The sequence below is a fragment of the Lagopus muta genome, chromosome 8 (assembly GCF_023343835.1).
Source record: "Lagopus muta isolate bLagMut1 chromosome 8, bLagMut1 primary, whole genome shotgun sequence".
Taxonomy (NCBI): Eukaryota; Metazoa; Chordata; class Aves; order Galliformes; family Phasianidae; genus Lagopus; species Lagopus muta.
The window spans coordinates 1,614,590-1,633,863 of NC_064440.1; the positions used below are offsets into that span (position 1 = coordinate 1,614,590).

The following is a 19,274-nucleotide window of genomic DNA, read 5'->3' on the forward strand; positions in this document are numbered from 1 at the left end:
TAGCTTTAATGCTGCTTCAGACCGCGGGATTTAAACTGAAGATGAGAGCAAATGTGGAGCAGTTTATCGATTCAAAGTAGCACAGTCTTCTCAAAACTCACGTAAACAACACACAGCATCACAGTGGTGTCTTGCAATTGGATTTCTTGGCAACAATTCCTTCTGACGCTCCATCTCAGCAAGTCTCCCATTCGGTTCTTCACCACGTGCAATGGGACAAGATAAGAGACTTGGCCACCTCTCCTCTGCATGAGGAGACCCCAGCAAAATGTGCTGCGTGCTCTCTGATCCATCCCACAAGGAAATGATTGGTATTGCCATGGATCCTGTGCTTTTCATGCTGCTGCACAACCTTCAGGCTTCAGTCAATGGCATGGGTGGCTACCAGGCCATCCACAGGATGAATTCACGTGTCTTTAGAACAAGAAGACTCTAAAGGCCTTTCGAATTCAGGGGAATGAGTTAATAATAATAAAAAAATAACAGTCTAAAAAATAAATATGTGAAAACCAAGGAAATAAGGACTTAATAATGGAAACATTGCTTGCACAAAAAGTTTGTTCAAATGGTGCAAGAGGTGAGGGAAAGGAACACTGTATATACAAAAATAGTTCTACAGCCTTTGGAAACAATGAATTCTTTTTTTTTTTTTTACAGGACTTGTCATCTAAAAATACATCTTATAATTTATTTCCTGGTATACTTTGTTATCAAAACTGATAGACAATAAAAAGTCAGAAAGATATGAAGAAAATGACTGTATGTCCCTGTCTGATCTGAAGAAACAGGTATCTGAATTGGGTTCTAAATGTGTTTCCCAGTGAGTGGACCGTGCTGTTCTGCTCACATAATGCCAAACTTTCCTGATAAGAAGTTTGTTCTTCCTTGGGAGGTCGTGTTCTTTCCATCCCCTGCCTTGGAAGGCACGTCCATTGTAACATACCTAATTTGAAACCCACCAGCAGTCACTGAGGCATCTGACAGAAACTTCAGGGTCATAACATTGCCTGGGACAGGAGAAAGAAAAACAAAGGTTATGTTTTGGTTGCAGCTCACCTGGGGCTTCCCGAGGAGCCTGAAACACTGAGCTCTATGCAGCAAGCTACCTGGTCTGCCTGCTTTAGAGCTGCAGGCCCCAGAGAAGTGCTGTTCCTTCAGCCCCATTGTCTGTAGAGCCCACAGGTTGATAAAGCTTTGACAAACACAGTGCTTTTTGCACAGCGTTTCCTGTCCTTTAAAAGGCTTTGTTCCAGCTGTGCAATGTCACAATGCTGCTCAGGGCCCATTTGTGGGCTCCAGCCCATCCCAGTGCCTGTGCTTCCCATCGCTCCTGTGGGCCAGGACATGGAGCCTCTGTCATTTGATGAAGTCAAAAGCTTGATTCATTGTCATACTTCTAAATAGCATCACCTTATATAGTTATCTGGCAGTTAAGCTATACTTCATTAAAAATAAGTTTCCCCCTCACCTATTAACAACAATGCTCTAAGTAGTCTATCTCAGAACTGCCATGGCCATGCTGGCTTTGCTTGACTGATGCAGTCACCTAATTTAAGAAGGGAAGACAGCAGGACTTGTGAAACAGCCACAGAGCCTCACAGATCTACGAGTGACACTCGTTTTTCCTTTGTTTTATATTTATTGTTTTGCTCATGTTAATAATCTCATTCCATTATCATTTGTTTTTCCCTGGCACTTTTCACTGCTGGGAACTTCTCTTTAAACAGACAGATGGGATAATTTCTATAACCAGCTTTGGAGCCATTCTTGCAGTCCTTACTCTTCAAATTAGAAAACGTGATGCAAGAAGATTGCATGCACAGCTGAGACAAGGTCACTGATGGCAGGTCTGCTTCATGAAGCTGCCCATGTGAAAACCCCTTGCGTGTGCTACCTCTGCAAGGCCAGCAGGCTGCTCCCTGCTCATTCTTCTAACTTATTTATTTATTTTTAATTTTATTCCATTTAAAAGTAACTGCATTGGTGAAAGAGCATATGGGCACTTTGGAATAGCATCTTGGGCACAAAGCAGACGTTGTGTCTTTGGTCATCTCACCCATTTATGACTAGAAAGTACAGATAAAAGTTCATTTGGGCTGCTTTTTTTTTTTTAACTAGGAGTATAAATATGTTACCTGTGCTAATGATATCATCTGGCAACTCATCTCCACAAAACCTGGAACAAAACGTATAAATAAAGTCATGACTGGAGGACACAGCAGCAATGCCCTGCCCTGCTGCACAGGGACATCTCCTGAGGAAGGGAGCCTATAAACAGGAGGGGGAACAGCTGTTTATGAGGGTAGATAGTGATAGGACAAGGGGAATGGTTTTAAACTGAGACAGGGGAGCTTTAGGTTGGATATTAGGAGGAAGTTTTTCACACAGGGGGTGATGATGCACTGTTACAGGTTGCCCAAGGAGGCTGTGGATGCCCCATCCCTGCAGGCATTCAAGGCCAGGCTGGATGTGACTCTGGGCAGCCTGGGCTGCTGGTTGGTGACCTGCACACTGCAGGGGTTGGAACTGGGTGAGCATTGAGGTCCTTTGCAACCCAGGCCTTTCTATGGTTCTATGATTCTCTGATTCTCTGATCCTATGATTCTATGACAGTGGATTTTGCCTTCTGGATTTGCCCTCCTTTGGAGCTTGACTCCCAGGGCTGAGCTGGTTGCAGGTGCTCAGTGCATGCAGTTCCCCTCTGTATGCCAACACTACTGACTAAAGGCTTTTTTTTTTTAGGGGAGGGAAAAATGCAGGAAACATTTTTCAACATACGAAGGAAGTAAATGATGCAAAACAAGTAAAAAGGCAATTTAACAAGGCCTTAAGGAAAAGAAGGCTCGAGGCTAAGAAAGAAAGAACTTGGCCAAGGAAAACTTCTAAAATGATCTCTAAAGGAGAAACAAATGGGCTATATCCTTGCTTTGCTACACATGATTTGTAGAGAGGCTGTGAAAAACAGCCGGGATTGGGAAGTGCTTTTGTCACTTTGTTTCTACTTCTTCCTCTGGAAAAAATACGAGGGACTTTATACTAAAAAGATGGTTGCTAAAGAACAAGAAAAAAGCTAACAAGAAAGAAAGGAAAGAGAATTAAGGAAAGAGACAAACGAAATTTTGTGAAAAGGATGATACATAACACCTGATCTTTGGTTACAATATATTTGACTTCTAACGCAAATGGAAACTTAAACATATTTTTACTGACACTTTAGCACCTCTTCTCCTTGCTTTCAATTAAATAAAATGCAAAATGCTGTTTGAGAGTGCTCCGTTTTCCTACAGAATCATAGAGCATCACGATAAGCAGCTGGCTGCACGGTCTCACAGCTCTCTTTCATGCAGTTTAACAAAGCAGAAGAGGGCAAAGCACGATTTTCTGAGGCTGTTTACAGCCTGTGTTAATAGAAGGGAGGTAAATTGCCAGGAAAGATAAGTCAGGTGCTATTGCTGCAAGTGTTAGTAGCATGACAAGTGTTAATTGGATGAGCTGTTATGGTGCTTTTCTGAAACAATATTCTGGATGGAAAAAAAGAAAAGAAAAAAAAAGATGCAATCATTTGATTATTTGTATATTGAAGCTGAAATTACCTGCCCACAAAACCACTGATATCATCATAGCTGTCGTAGATTTCCAAGTAATCAGCCATGCAGGCAGTGTCGTCTTCAACGTCAAACTCCAGAAACTGGAGATGAATCCGCTGTCCATACTTTACTCTGATATGCCAGTAGCAAATTTGGTCATTTTCATACTCGTTTGGGTAGCCTGGTGACTTAAAAACATGTTTTGAATCCGTGAAGACTCCACCACATTCTTTTCCTAAGAGGAAAATAAAAACATCAGAGTCCAAGCATTCATTTTGGATACGGCAATGATTTAATGCTTTCAGCTCTTCCATGCAGCAGAACCATAGAAAATCACACAGGGACAGCCAGCGTGGTTGCATGTTCCATCTATTTCAGTAGTCAGCATTCTCAAGAAATGTCAGTAATTCCTAGCTTTTGCCTTTTAGAAGTAACAGGCACGATCCCAAACTCCCTGAATTCAGTGGAAAAGCTTCCATTGTCTTTTGTGAACTCTGGGCAGGAGTTCAGTGCTTTATGTAAAAGGCACATGGGGTTTCTGACTGTGCTGAACTTTAAGCTTTAGGGCTGTACTTGCAAGTTACTCTGGCATCCAGCTTCATCCTTTCTTCTTCAAAAACCTCTTTCAAGCATGTCTTGCACCAAAAACCACAAAAGAAAATCAAACTACCCCACTTGTAAAGGTCAGCGCTGCCATGCGCTTCATTGTACCCCTGCTACTGGATGTGAGATGGAGGTGTGTTTCAAACAGGCAAGCAGTTCTGCAAGTTCCTCACGTCATTAGCAGCCCATGGAAGAGCTGAGGCTCCCTTCAGCCAGAGCTTTGCCCCCCAGGCTGCTCGCCTCCCACCTGCAGCCAAACCACTGCCAGTCTGTGCAGCAGCTTGAACGCATTTCCTTCTAATGGGAGAGGCTCAGGCTGTCCTCTGAGTGTTGGCAGCTCTGGTTCCCCTTTGTCCTCTAACCAGACACAGCATTTGGAAAGTAACTACCTCTGGTCCCAGAGGAGAAGGCTGACAGAGGAGGGAGTTGGGCTGACATACATGCACTAATAATGAACGCAGTAGCCTAACAGTTTTCTCAGTGTGCTGAACATCTGTGTGTCCCCCACCCCGCAGAGCTATTTGGTTAACAACTGCCCTGCTCATATAAACAAGCTCAAACCCCACAAGCACAAACAAAATGTGCACAGCTGTACAGACGTCACTGACAACTCCAGTTCCGGCTCTGCCAGCCAGGGCAGAATGCACAGAGCAGGGAAGCCAAGCACAGATAAAGTGAATTTTCCTTTTCTTATTGGGGCTAGCTTGTCCTATCTTTCCAGCTACATGAAGTGACATCAAGATAAACTGTCACAGTGGTCATGTCAGTACTTCAGTCATTGGAGCAGCGAATGGAGGTGAATGTGGACATGTCTCACATTTGGTGAAGTCCTGCTAGTCGTGTGTGAACAGGATGGGGATGGTTGTTCATGAGGGTGGATAGTGATATGACAAGGAGGGATAAACTGAGACAGGGGAGATTTAGGTTGGATATTAGAAGGAAGTTTTTCACCCACGGGGTGGTGATGCACTGGCACAGGTTGCCCAAGGAGGCTGTGGATGCCCCATCCCTGCAGGCATTCAAGGCCAGGCTGGATGTGGCTCTGGGCAGCCTGGGCTGCTGGTTGGTGACCTGCACACAGCAGGGGGTTGGAACTGGATGAGCATTGTGCTCCTTTGCAACCCAGGCCATTCTAGGATTCTACGATTCTATGATTCTGTGATTCTATGATTCTATGAAAAGAGTTGCATGCACACTATTTCCCTCCAGAAATGTGTTTCCAACAAAGAAATAAAATAACTGGAGAATGCAACTCTACTTCTCTCACCGTCTACTTCTTTAAGTACAGATTCCCACTTGTCATCTGGACAGCCAAATCAAGACCTTGAGGCTGCACTGTTCCTGCAACATGCCACAATGCTGCTGAGAAGCCTGACAACTCTTGAGGCTCTTCGATGTAGATAAACACATCCCTGCCTTTGCAGTGTTCAATTATAGCTAAGCTTCATGCTCAAATGTCTGGCTAATAATGGAACTCAGCAGTTCTCAGAAGTCAGATTTGTGTGAATTATTATTGTTTTAGAATAAAAGCTCTAGCAAACACAAAACAACTGGAATGATTTCTCTAGAATTTATTTTCTGAACACTTGTGTCTGCTTCCAAATCTTCAGCAACAGTGTTTGCAGCAGGAAGACTGAGAACTTTGAAATCAATACTGATTCTTTATGCCCAAAGTAGGAATAATGTAATAGGCAAGTAAAGGGCAATAATTGCTGAGGGTGATTTTAGTTTTCTAAGTTATCATCTTGCTGCAGGGGTAAGAAAATATGCTTACAGTACAGGAGTTATATTTCATAGAATCACAGAATGGCCTGGGTTGAAAAGGCCCACAGGGATCATATAGTTTCAATCCCCCTGCTGTGTGCATGGTCGCCAACCACTATATATTTTTTGCTTAATCAACTACTACGACCAATTAGCTCAACAACTAAGCACCTGAGATTAGATATTTGTATGAAATTGTAGAGTAAATGTAAATGCCCTTATATAAAAGATGGTCATTTTAGAAGTATTACTTACCTTGTTAATCAAGAAGAGCATATCATTACACTTAGTTTCTGGAGAGGCTTTGGCTAGGCCCAGTTGCCCATGGCAGAGAGCTGTGCTGTGAGCGAGCCATGCCAGCTGCTGGGGACAGCAGAGGGGCTTTGTGCCAGTTCCAAATGAGCCTGGATCAGTGTGTCCCCTTTGAGGACAGTGTATTATTGGTACAGAAGCCAACTCATTCAGAGCCTTCACACTGCCCCATAGCACTCACAGTCTTCGACCTGAGGAGCAAGGAGCTGTTTCTAAACTCACCGTTTGGGTTGTAGCAGTAGGCATCCCATCTCTCACTTCTGTTGAGGCGAATCCCATAGTCCACAATCCCAGTTCTTCCAAAACCACAGTTGGCTCCAGCTTTTACTATGGGGTAACCAACTCTGCCCTTGGCCATCCAGCCAGCAGCACACACATGGAAACCTGCATCAGGGAGGAAAAGTGGCATCAGTGGGATAAATCAATCCCAGGCAAGAAACTGCTTTTTATTCAAGTCTTGCTTGAGATGATTGATTACTTAAATGTAATTGGCCTAATAAAATTGAACTATGGGAAAGAGCAGTGTTTTCAGTTGATAATTTTAAACATAGAATGTGAAATTGCTTTGTGTTGTCCACAGTATGATCATTCGTTCTTCATTTGAAAAGAAAAATCAAATGCAGATGGATGATGCAGTCTCCGGGGTAGCATAATTTAAGTGCTGTACCAGCATTTGTAATCACATTACACACAGAATGAGTTATGTAAGTGAATAAACCGTGTTCTTTGTTTCCCTTTTGAAGTCATGCAAATGTACTAAATCATATCTCATGAAACAATTTGCAGTATTAAGACCTGAGAGTGAATAAAATACTACACATGGAGCTAAGGAAATAAAGTATGTATTTCAAATACTTTAAATACCTAAATAGCCTCAAGTATTTATTGCTAAACAACTAGATCCTGTTAATGCACTTTGTGGCTGACGACTTAGATACAATAGCCAAAGATTGCAGTGTCTGGTAGAGACCAATTCCATGTTTTCACTGAGACAAACTGGAACATATTTGTGGTGTCCTCAGACTCTGAGCTGCTCAGAAGAGACAAAAGTACCCTTTCTACATGTGTGCTGGTGCTGAGAGCCAGCTTCTGACTCAACAGCGCAGCCTGCACATTTCTAGAGCAGAGGATATTTTCCATTGTTTTCCTAATTCTCTGAATGAATAATCATTCCTCATCAAGAATCAAAGAGAAATGCAGTTCACCCTGAGCTGGGACACACATCTCAGCTGCTGATAGGGAAATAGCACATCTCGTCCCCTGCAGCCCCATGGCTGTGCTGCACCCCCAGCTCAGTGATGCACAGCACTGTGTGCACATGCCCCAACAGCAGCTCTGTATCAGGGGTAGGAAACTGCATACAACTCGGGCAAACACCCAGAGAGTTTACAAGTCTCTTAGTCCCAGAGTTCATAACATTCATGGAAAGCAAAGACGTTACGAATGAGTGATGGATGTGAAAAGCAAACAGCTGTGATTTTTTTTCCAACCTATTTTTCTTGCTGCCTCCAGCTGCTGATAGGTGGCTAGGTGTCCTCCCTCGTATTCGCAGACTGCTTTTGCTTCTGCATAGGTGAGCTGGTACTTCCCTGAGCGTGACTCCCGGTGGTACACCCCAGCTGCTCGTTCTGTGGGAACAACAACAAAGGATTTCAGCATCACATCCCAGCTGCCCACTCTTGGGATGCTCTCCTGTCACCCACAGCCTCCCCAGGAAATGCACCTCTGGATGGTAGCCAGATGAAAGATGCTGAGTTAGTAGCTGCAGTGTTTGCAAAGCATCGGGGAAACGCACCTCTCCTGACCCAATAGAATCACAGAATCACAGCATGGCTTGGGTTGGAAGGGTCCTCAAAGACCACAGAACCCCAGAGTGTTTGGGTTGGAAGGGACACTGCTGCCATGGGCTGGCTGCCCAGGGCCCATCTATGGCCTTGGGTGCCTCCAGGGATGGGGCACAACAGCTGAGGGCAGTTCCAGAGTCTCACCACCTGTGGGTGAAGGATTTCCCCTAACAGCCAACCTAAATCTCCCCTCTTTTAGTTTAAAACCATTCCCCCTTGTGCTGTCCCTATCAGATCATGTACAAAGTCCTCTCCACCTGCCCATAAGCTCCCCTCAAGTGCTGGAAGGCTGCACTGAGGTCTCCCTGAAGCCGTCCCTTCTCCATGCTGAACCAGCCAAGCTCCCTCGGCCTATCTTCATCAGAGTTTGGTTTTGTTCAGAAGTCTTGAACAATAGAGCTGGTCAGAGCCTGGCAAGGTTCTGAAGAAGGGAAGGTCAGCAAATGCAGGGAAGGAGCCCCACGGGACGGCTCAGCCAGCAGTAGCTATGGGAACCATCGGCCCATGTTGGCATGGCCACTCCGTGCATCCTGTCGTTCTGGGCTGCTCTCACAGCATACTGTTGGATACAGCTTCGGTGCTTTTCTAAGATGAATCAGAGCTTTGTTTTTAGTCTCCAGAGAAGTGAAATCAGAGCTACTTGGATAGGAGAGAGGCAGAAATTAAAGGGAATGAAAATGGGAAATAAAAATATCTGAGCTTGTGTCGCGAAGGGCAGAACCAGAACAATCGCTGGCTGACATTTCTGTGGCACAGAAAATTAATACCCTTTCTTCATCTTTTTTTTTTTTGCTTTGGAGGTTCAACGTGAAGCAGCTTTCCAGTGAAGCTCAGAACTTTTCAGGGCTGCGATGGGTTTTGTAATTGTTTCTTGTTTCGCTTGCCTGACACCGTATGTACAGAAATCTGCCTCAGAACCAACAGGCATATTTAATCTGAACACTTTAGATTTTTTTTATATATTTAGCCTAACGTGAGAAAAATGGCTGTCTGTAGTTATTGCTACTCGAGGAGAAAGAAAAAAGAAGCCAAACAAGAAGTGTTTTTACAGTAGTTCTTGGTGCCATGGGAAAAAAAGAATGTCTCTATTAGTGACAGGCTGCAGTTTTGGCTAGGTTGGGATATTTTTAAACAAGAGCACGGTCACCACTGAATTGTGGTTAGCAATGGTGAGATCCCCTTGTAGAGACAGTGACGTTTGGCAGTGCAGCAGTCCCTGGCCTGGTGCCTGGGGAAGTCAGTTGGTGCTGACAGGAGGCTCGGCAGGCTGAGCTGCTTCCTGCAGCATCGCAGGGAGCGTCTCTGGCATGGGCATGGGATAACATGCTCTGGAGAGAAGCCTTTCTAAGTCCAGTCCCAGTGCAAGGAAGAGTCAAAATACCCGACAGCTGGGTGATCACAGAATCACAGGATGGCCTGGGTTGCAAAGGAGCACAGTGCTCATCCAGTTCCAACCCCCTGCTGTGTGCAGGGTCACCAACCAGCAGCCCAGGCTGCCCAGAGCCACATCCAGCCTGGCCTTGAATGCCTCCAAGGATTGGATGATGGTATGTTATTTATTAAAAAAAAAAATCTTATTTAAATTAAAAAATCATTTGTAGGAGGTTTCATTTTTCATTCTTTAAATAGGCTGTCATGTCTAACCTGATAAGCCCAGGACTCTTTCTTTACGGCACGACTGTGTTGAATTCAGCAGGTATGAACTGGAAGTTTGAGTAATGCAGAAAGCAGTGCAGCACTCAGCCCTGCTGCACTCTCCAGGGACAGCCTGGAAAGGCGATCAGTGATCACTGCAGCTCACAGGTCAGCGAAGTGGAAGGTGAATTGAATTGCACTGACAGTGAGTTGAAACCATGGGATTTGACCTTTGGGTTAGCTGAGCTGGCTGCCTACATCAGTCAAGGAGCAAGAGGCAGACCAATCTTAAGGCTTGCTGCCTCTACAAGAGGTGCAACAAGTGCGGTCCGAAAACTTTGGGCAGAGTGGGTGCTGGCATAGGGGCCCATGGAGCCACCTGGGCACCCCGCTTCTCTGCTGGGTGTGACGCCAGGGACCTGGGGAGAACCACCAGCAGTTGGGATGCACCACTATTGGAGCTGATGGTGAAACCTTTGCACTGTGAGCTATTCTGACTATTCCTCCTGACAGCAATGTTCTCAACGCTAATCCTTCCAAAGGCATCTGCCTCCATTTGTTGCTGCTAAAACATCAGCACGGACAGGCATCCAATTTTTCAGAATACTGCTGGAAAGCTCTGCTTCTTCACTGTTTCTGCAAGTGCTGCCCCATTGACAGCAGCACCCGCAGTGCCTGGGTGGGTGGTGGGATCCTGCTGGGAGCAATCACCCATCTCTTTGCTACCCCTCTGGAACAAGATAATAGTAGCCTTTGGGAAGATGGACCACACACGTGTACTCCACCAAGCCCTGACAGCTTCTGCTGGCTCAGTGTGTCACAGTTTAATCTGACAGTATTAACTAACAGTATATCCTAATTAACTGCTCAGATCTCTCAGGCATTTTTTCCTCTCTGTTAATTATATTAGGGAATGTGCAGAAAGATAAGTTACATCAGCAAAACCTCACCTAGGTCAAAGCACTGTACTTATTAACACCTTTAAAACACTAATTAAATACATGTACATTATACATTACATGCATACGTATCTACACAAAGGTAGGTCTGAATATACACACACAGAAACTATTATTAGTTTTCATGGGGGCAATCTCATGATTGTGCAGATAACCATACAAGCATGAGCCTACCCTAAATGTACCCTGTTACTACACTGGTGTGCCTGGGCCTCAGCTGGGCATCAACCCAATAGGTGGGGATTCTATTGGATATTGGGAAACATCTCTTCCCCTAAGAGCAGTCAGGCAGTGGCACAGTTGCCCAGGGAGAGGGGGGGTCACCATCCTGGGGGTGTCCCAGAGCCATGGGGATGTGGCACTGAGGGATGTGGGCAGTGGGCATGGGAGGGCTGGGGATCCAAGAGATCTTTTCCAACTGTAATGATTCTCTGATTCTCCAATTCTGCCTGAAGGCTGCTGTCCTTACTTGACTTGTCTGAAATCTTTTCCTGCTCAACACAGAATTTCCAGCTCACCTTGCTCTTTATTTGCCTGAAAACCAGTTTACTGGGAGTGTTCTATCCATTCATTTTTCTTCTTCACTTCTGACATAAAAGATCACAGGTTACACTGCTGATGGGACGTGTTTCTTCCAGCTCGTATTTCTTAGAGGCTCTCCTTGAGGTCCAGAAGCAGCAGGATTTGGCAAGGACAGTGACCCTCTGCTCACCCACAGCAGTTGGTAAGAATGAACCACAGCCAACCTCTTCTGCACAAACACAGCAAGTATGGGACTTGGCCTAACAAAGTGCCCTCAATATGCATGAAACTCCTAAGGTGAAAACAAAATATTTAACTTTAAGTGGAGGACGGCCATGCAGTCTGTGGCACAAGGTGACACTCAGAGAATGGGGCAGCTATGGCCCCTGAAACTCCCCAATACATTCTGTGAGCGGGGTGAAACTGTGGATACGGGTGAGGAAGAGCTGCCCTTGGAAACCTTCTTGCTGGCACTTGAATGAGTGTATGAGCACATCTGAACAAGACTGCTCCAATCCTCTCATCGGTTTACAGTAAGTTTTGGCTATAACATTCTTGTTTCAAAAATGAGCAACAATAAAATTCCATGCACACAAGAAAGACATTAGCAGGATGGCAGTGCAATCAGCTCCAGAAGGACTCCGTGTTTACTGAGAAAACAAAAGATCTTTTGTAGCACACAGAAAAAAAGGTACAACACGTGAGCAGTTCTACAGTAACCTTTGCAGAAGATTTGACATTTGGTTACTGGCTTGCTGAAGAGAGGCGAAATGGAAATCTCCCTCATTTTCTCTCTGGTCTCAATTATGCTTTATCAGAATAAGAGATAAGCAAGGCTCAGCAGCCACTGCACATTCCTATTTAGCAGGAGGTTCTTGCTGTAATGCTTGGCTGTAGTTAACATAAGATTACGGTTACTCGTCTTGTTCAAATTATTCTTTTTTTAATGAAAAGTTGTGTTAATTGGATGGCTATGAATGTGCCCAATTTTTCTTCACTTGTATGCAATTTCACTGAATTCCATTGGTAATTTAACTGCATTTTGGGTTTTATTTGAATATTTTTTATTACATTAATTAGAATAGATAGTGTGTTTTTAAATGAGATTCAATGGAACATAGAATGGAAAGCAAAGTGGTTATTCCAAAGAGCACACTGTGCTTCCAGATTTTGTGTCTCTTTCTTTAGAGCAAGTTGTCAGTTTTAACTCTTATCTTTGATTTTTATTTACTCTCATTGAAAATGCTAAGGTGTAGCAATACAACGTCTTAATTCCTGTTAGCTCTCTATTCCTTCATTTTAAAGATTCAGGAGACTTTCTTCTGGCTGACTTCAATACCTACCAGGTAAAGCCACTTAGCCGATGGCTGTTATCACCAGTTCATGTTGCAGAAGCCCTGCCATCCACACCCAGCATGGCACTGGTTGCAGCAGTCACGTGGATATGACAATATTTGCAAAGAAAACACTCAGCACCCACTCTCTGGCTCTGATTGCAAGTGGTATGGTGTGTGCTGAACTCTTCCCTGTGTCCAGCCTAGGATGCAAGCTTTGCTTCTTCCACAGAGCAGCACTGGAAGAGCAGCTCCTCTGTAAGCTGCTGAGCTGTCCTCACCCACCTGAGCACCTTGAGCACAGGGGACACAGGGGCATGTTTCAAGCTCAGAAGGAGAGGGGAATCATTAAAAATGTACAGCCATATGGAAAACAGTATAGATGGCTTCTCCTTCATGTTCCCTTTAGTTTACATGATCCTCTGAGACTGGAGCCACGTGGTTGCTGCACCAGCTATGAATGTGGCTCAGTCCCACGTGAAACATCTGAGCGTACAGAAACAAGGACTGCCTGCAGGAATTCCTTAAATCCTTAAAGAAATATGCAGCACCTTAGACAGGATGAAAGCGTTTGTAGAAATTTGTCTATCAAGCAGAGCACTGAGTGCATGTATTTCTTTTGGCACATTTTATGGGACTGTATTTTGAATGTTTTTCTATTGTACTGGATAATTATGAAGCCTATAAAAAAAAAACAACCTCTGAGAGCCATTTAAACTCACTAGAGATATAAGAAACTATTCCCACAGCATTTTCTACAGTCCTTTTGCAATCTCCTCTCCTCTGTTTAATGATGTGAACAGACCAATGGCCAAAACATACACATTTCTCCTCTTCCCTAGAAACCTAGGAAATATATTGATATTATTTCCAGACCATTTAGTTTCATATGGAGAACCCCAGGCATTTGAAATATGTTCATGCAGAAAATAATTCATTCCTTTGGCACGAGTTTCGTTTCACACACATTTTCCTTCATTAGAAGCAAACTACTATTTAACACTCTTTTCGCTTCACCTCATGCTCTAGGAAAACACATTCAGATGAAGTATTCCATAGCTATTTTTTCCTGCATTTCAGAGCAACAATAAAACCAGCAAGCTCTTAAGTACAAACCTTACAGTCGTTACTCATTTAACACGACGGCCCATTTCAGTGCAGGATTTTGCTTACATGAATGCCTGGCTCACTTTTGTACCTCTAAGTGTTTATTTTTATACTGTTCCACAAACACAGGGACTCTGGCAATAAAACAGTTGCGATTAGATTATTTCTTACCTAGCCAAATAGAGTTATGCAGCACTCCATCCTTGAATCCCCATGCTTGAGCTTCGTCCCACAGCAGGGCAGAGAAGAAAATTAGTGCAATCATCTCTTCCGAGCTGCTAGGCTGTAAATATTCCCTGTTAAAACACTCAGGGTAACCTCCTCTAGCAGCTGGCTAGATCCTATTGGAACATCTGGTAGCCAGATCTTAAATAGTGCTTTCAGCTGTGAGGTCAGCAAGCCTGCTCCAATTGTGCTTGCTGTAGTATTATTGCACAATTAAATGTGATGTCTGCAGTCATCCATGTGACTCACTTTTGGCTCTCCTCATTCCCAGTGTGTCCAAGAAACCATTCTACCCCTAACTACTGCAGCACACATGAATGCTTTTCAAGCCAAAGTCTGTTCATTCTTCAGCACTCAGTCTTCAAATTCCACAGAACAATAAAACTAATAACTATTCTATCTGCTCCCAGTGTTTCCAGTCACACCATTTATAAGACCCAAGAGAATCACACGTATTGATCCTCATTTAATTTTTTTTTTGCATATATTATATGGATTTAATTTGACAGCGCCCTGATCAATTAAAAAAAAAAAATCAGGAGAATATATTTAATTGGATATTTGAATCGATTCCCCAACGTGGATTTGTAATTGCAAGTTAAACTCCCAGATCAGCATAAAACTATAAGCGTCAAAAACAGATGCTCTTTGTTCTGCAAGTGGGAAATAAAACTAAAATCTTCCCCTTCAAACCACGGTTTAAAAACTGATTCATAGCCTGACAGCCGTCTGCCTGTGTTCCCTTCTGGCCAGACATGAATAGTGCAGCTGCTCCTGGTGGATGAGTGGGAGAGCAGAAAGGAGGAAAGATAAGCGTGTGGAAAATGGTCTGGTGCCTCACAGCCCTGAGCAGCCATTGGAGGACTCTGCTCTCCGGATCTGGTAAAGCTCATAACTTGGGAGTCGGGAGCTGTGCTCGTGGCCATGAGGACAATCAAGTTGAAATAAATGAAAAACAGAAATCAAAAGGAAAGGGTGGAGGACTCTGTGCCTACTCAGAAATATTTTACATAGATGACTGCTGTGCCAAAGAGGAAGATATTCTTCATCACTCTGATCTTATATAAAGAAATGAATGCTCATCTGAACTGTATGCACACACACACACATATCTTCCTCCCACCTACAACTCTGGCAGATGCTCAAGAGGAGAGCTGTGGGGAAGGGGAGCCGAGGGAGAGCCTTTCTTCCACCAAAACAAGAATGTCTAGACTTGTCACTCTTCTGCACTTACTGATGGGAGCAAACAAGTGCTCCTAATAAAAACGGAGGTCGGGCATTGGAACAGGCCTCCCAGGGAAGTGAGATGAAGAGCCCCCATCCCTGGAAGGTGTTCATCTAAATGTCCATTCTTGTTGTGCATATCTATGCCTAATCCATTCGAGTCTGAACCCTCAGTGTGGGTTCTTCCAGCTTTAATGTGCAATAGGAAAGAGCCCAAGCTATTTGAATGAGACCTAGTTCAGAATTATTCTCTGACAGTACGTTGATAACTGTCTGTTTTCTAACCATTGATATCAAAGTTGTATATCTGAAGTTACCTGGATATGAATTGTGAAGATGGCTGTATTACCTTTTTGGGTGCTGGTGAGGGGAGGAGACAGTGCTGAGCACGTTGCTCTGCAGTATCCATTTCTCATTAACTGAAGGAGACTGGCACTGAATCTTTGCTTGTTTGCAGCCGTGATGTATTTCTGATATCTTCTGGGGACCTGAGAGTAATAAAGAGGCATAAGGAAAGGAAACAAAATCAAAGGAAAATGAAAATTCAACAGCAATTTCACACATTGCTAATATAAACAAATTACTGGATCAGATAAAGAGAATCCTTAGACCTAGAATTTCTCCTTCTGAAATAAATACAACGTGGATGTCTTTTTCTGCCCTGGCCACCTTTCCTCTCTGCCATCCCATTCAAATTCCTCTGGATGATGCTGCAACGTGAGCTGATAGCTTAATGACCCTCTATCAGAGCCAGATGTCTCTGCTGCAGGCAACTCTGTTCCGGCCATCGATGCCAATCCCACAAGACCACAGCAATCTGTATAAAGTGAGTAACTTGTAACGGGTACATACCAGCTTGGAGATGATTTGCAATAGACTAGCATGCTGAAATCCTTGATGAAGACACTTAGACAATAATCCATTAAAAAAAAAATTCTATATTTTTTACTCAAGTCGACTCAGTGGCGAAAAGCCTCAGTTACAAAAAACAACTTGGAAATGAAAGGACGTAAAGTGACAAACAGTTCTGGCAGTGAGAGAGTCTGAAGCATCTCTTTTGATTGATACAGGGTCTAATGTTTGAATGAGTGCACCTCCCTGGAGGAACCAGGCTATCTGCTAATGAGCCCAAAGCAATTCAATGGCTTGCAGATCATAGGATCACAACATAACTGAGGCTGTAAGGCTCCACAAGAAGCCAAGAGTCTCAAGTCAGAATTCAGCTGTCCACTGAATATCCTCAAATGAATGAAACCCAATGGTGTTGGAAGGGAACAGAAGTTCTGCAGGTTCAGCACGTGTTCCACAGTGGTGAGCAATGGGGCATGGGGAGTATTTTGTACCTGAGGAAACAACCTAAAGTTTGCCATCATGCTGACATTAAACATACACTCCAGATCCAGCCTATGTGTAAGTCTGTGCACCTCACAGCGTTGATAAAGTACATCTGGCTCCCAAGTGAGCTGCAAAGGAAAGTTTTCATCTGCAAATCCTAGCAGACCCTCTCACCAACAAAAAGAGATTCCACAGCTGTACGTGGGCACTTCGAGACATTCATCTGACAGTGTTTTCTTAAGCTTTCTTCCAAGTTTTCCACATTTAAATATATCCCAGACAAATCTTACATAAATCTGGGGTGGGGATGGGGAACCTTCCTTAACTCCTTCCGTGCATACATATGTGAAGAAATACTGTTTGAAAGTTATTCTGTGGTTTTTGCTGGTGTATGAAGTGAAGATCTAACTTGGTAATTCCCAAGCTGTGGTCTGAAACCCGGTATGGCACAAAGCTGATTGCAGTAAAATGGAGACTAAACAATCCCGTGGTGTAATGGAGGAACTGCTGGGGATGGAGGAATTTAAAAAGCAAAGGATCAGCAATGTATGTGGGTCACAACTCTCTTTTGCATTCCTTTAAATATTAAGCACGTAAACTTCTTCATTTTCCTCCTGTTTTATGAAAACAGTGAAGATATTCGGAGCTTCTGTTCTCTAAGCTCTCTAAGATCTATTAGTGACATAGAATATACTGCAGCTATAATGTTTAGAGGTTTGAGAATGATATCGTGAATGCTATACTTAAATGGAAAGGTGTGCAGTTAGAGCCTGTTAACTGGGAGGTCTTCTGTTAGAAACCAGAAGGAGAAAAAAATTACTTCATGGAATGTGCAGGAAAAAGGAGTATAGGGATAAAGACAGTGAAAAATTAACGTTAACCTTTCCTTACAAGAGGAGTTGCTGTGAAAGGGGGAAGTGTGACAGCACTGACCGAATCCACATGGTGGGAAACCTGAGTGTAGAAGAGCTATTTAACCTATGGAAGGGAAAAGGTCAGCTCAACAACAGCACCATCCCTTACTATTGCTTACGCACAGACTGAAAGGCTAAACTCAGATTTGAACCATACAAGCAGACAACTTGTAGAACAATCAAACTACTCATGCTTAACAAACACCTAATTTATCCTGAGATGATGCTCGAGCCCTTGGAACTTGTGCCCTTTGAAGGAAGTCCACTTCCCATTCTATCTTGTTTATACCTCATTCAGTACATATTTTAAAATCTGTTTTAAAACTCATTTTTTGTTAATGAGCTGAGCTGTAGAGGTACAAGTGGAAGGATCAGCCCACCCTCAAGGAACTCCTTGCAGACCGTAAGTCATCAGATCCCAAGCATCTGCCACACAGCACAGACAGTCACAGCTATTCCTGACAGATACAAGAGCAGTCTGCTCTTCTGAGCCTCCAGTGGTGGCAGTTCCACAGCCCCCTGCTGCTCACCCCTCCATACGTCTTCCTTAACCAAAACATCTTCCCCTAACACAAGTCTTCCCTGCTGCAGTTGTAGCCTATTACTTCTTTTTGCTCCAGCAGACAAAAGGAACGGATCCTTTACCGCCTCTCCGCAGCAGGAAAGTTCTGTTATGTCTGTTACCACATCTCGCTTCCTTACAAATAAACAGGCTGCTCTTTTCATCTTTCCTGGAGCCACACTTCCTAGACGCTCAGCCATTCCTGTTTCTCTCTCCCGTGCCCTTTCCAGGTGGCTTGCATCCTCTGTGAGGTGTCACGCCAGAACTAAACATAGCTCCCCAACAAAAGGCTCCATGCAATCACGTGGTGATTGTCCAGATGACATTTGGGTTTGTGCAGAATCCCAGCTTGACGTTTGCTGTCAGTGAGATTTCATTTACAAATGACCACGTTTTAAACAGTAAGCCAGATTTTAAATGACATACTTAAGATACCTAATTACAATCAACTGCTTCAAGTATGAAAACAAATCCAAAACAAAAGAACCCGATGGGATTTGGTGGATCTACCTGAACATACCTAGTTATTTTTCCAACCTCTCTTCTCCTGAGTGCTTTCTGCTTTAGCAGAAGCTGCCAAGTGTTACAGAAATGGTGCATTGTGGAACAACGATGATGAAACACCCAGGAGGGGAGTAAACTCTTCAAAAGGGCTGACAACAGCAGGACTAGGGGAAATGGTTTTAAGTTGAAGGAGGGAAGATTTAGGTTGGATGTTAGGGGGAAGTTCTTTACTAGGAGAGTGGTTAGGCCCTGGAACGGGCTGCCCAGGGAGGTTGTGGATGCCCCGTCCTTGGACGTGTTTAAGGCCAGGTTGGACGGGGTCCTGGGCAACCTGATCTGAATGTGGATGTTTGGTGGCCCTGCTAGGCAGGGGGGTTGGAACTACATGATCCTTGGGGTCCCTTCCAACCCGGGTGATTCTGTGTGATTCTGTGAAAGCCTTACATTTTGGTTCTGAATTACTGAGAATCTCACTTTCCAATGAATTTACAGAACATGTTTTCCAAATCGTCACACATTTACTGAAGTAACAGAAACGACAAAAGGAAGCTCGAACCCAATTCCTAACTCCTTTGGTCCTCTACATGCTTCAGGTGATGGCATTTTAGGAGAATTTTATAATGAAACAACTTCTTGTGATTCTACTATTTACTGTCATGGTGTTAATATTTTAGAGATGTATTGTGTGTTATAACTAAATACTTTAAAACTTCCTCTCCTTTGTTTCCTGGTCTAATTCTCACCAAAATCAATGCCCATTCCGTCACAAGGGAGGGAGAACCAACTTTTGTGCATAATGATGTCATAGCTTAAAAAAAGGCAAGCAAAATCTTCGTGTGAAAG

At 43.8% G+C, this 19,274-nt stretch overlaps 1 protein-coding gene across 2 annotated transcripts in view; it reads right to left on the minus strand.

Moving 5' to 3' along the window:
* TNFAIP6 (TNF alpha induced protein 6) overlaps positions 1-19,274 on the minus strand; it is a 41,253-nt gene continuing 21,979 nt past the window's right edge. Inside the window, exons 3-8 of one of the 2 annotated variants that reach the window (XM_048954085.1) lie at positions 15,466-15,604; positions 7,757-7,894; positions 6,489-6,650; positions 3,594-3,822; positions 2,136-2,176; positions 1-1,007 (exon numbers count right to left, since the gene is read on the minus strand). In XM_048954085.1, the coding sequence (XP_048810042.1) occupies positions 844-1,007; positions 2,136-2,176; positions 3,594-3,822; positions 6,489-6,650; positions 7,757-7,894; positions 15,466-15,604 (873 nt within the window). In that variant the 3' untranslated portion in view covers positions 1-843. Of the gene's footprint in view, positions 1,008-2,135; positions 2,177-3,593; positions 3,823-6,488; positions 6,651-7,756; positions 7,895-13,838; positions 14,346-15,465; positions 15,605-19,274 lie in introns of those variants that run through there. The other variant, XM_048954087.1, reaches the window with a different exon arrangement.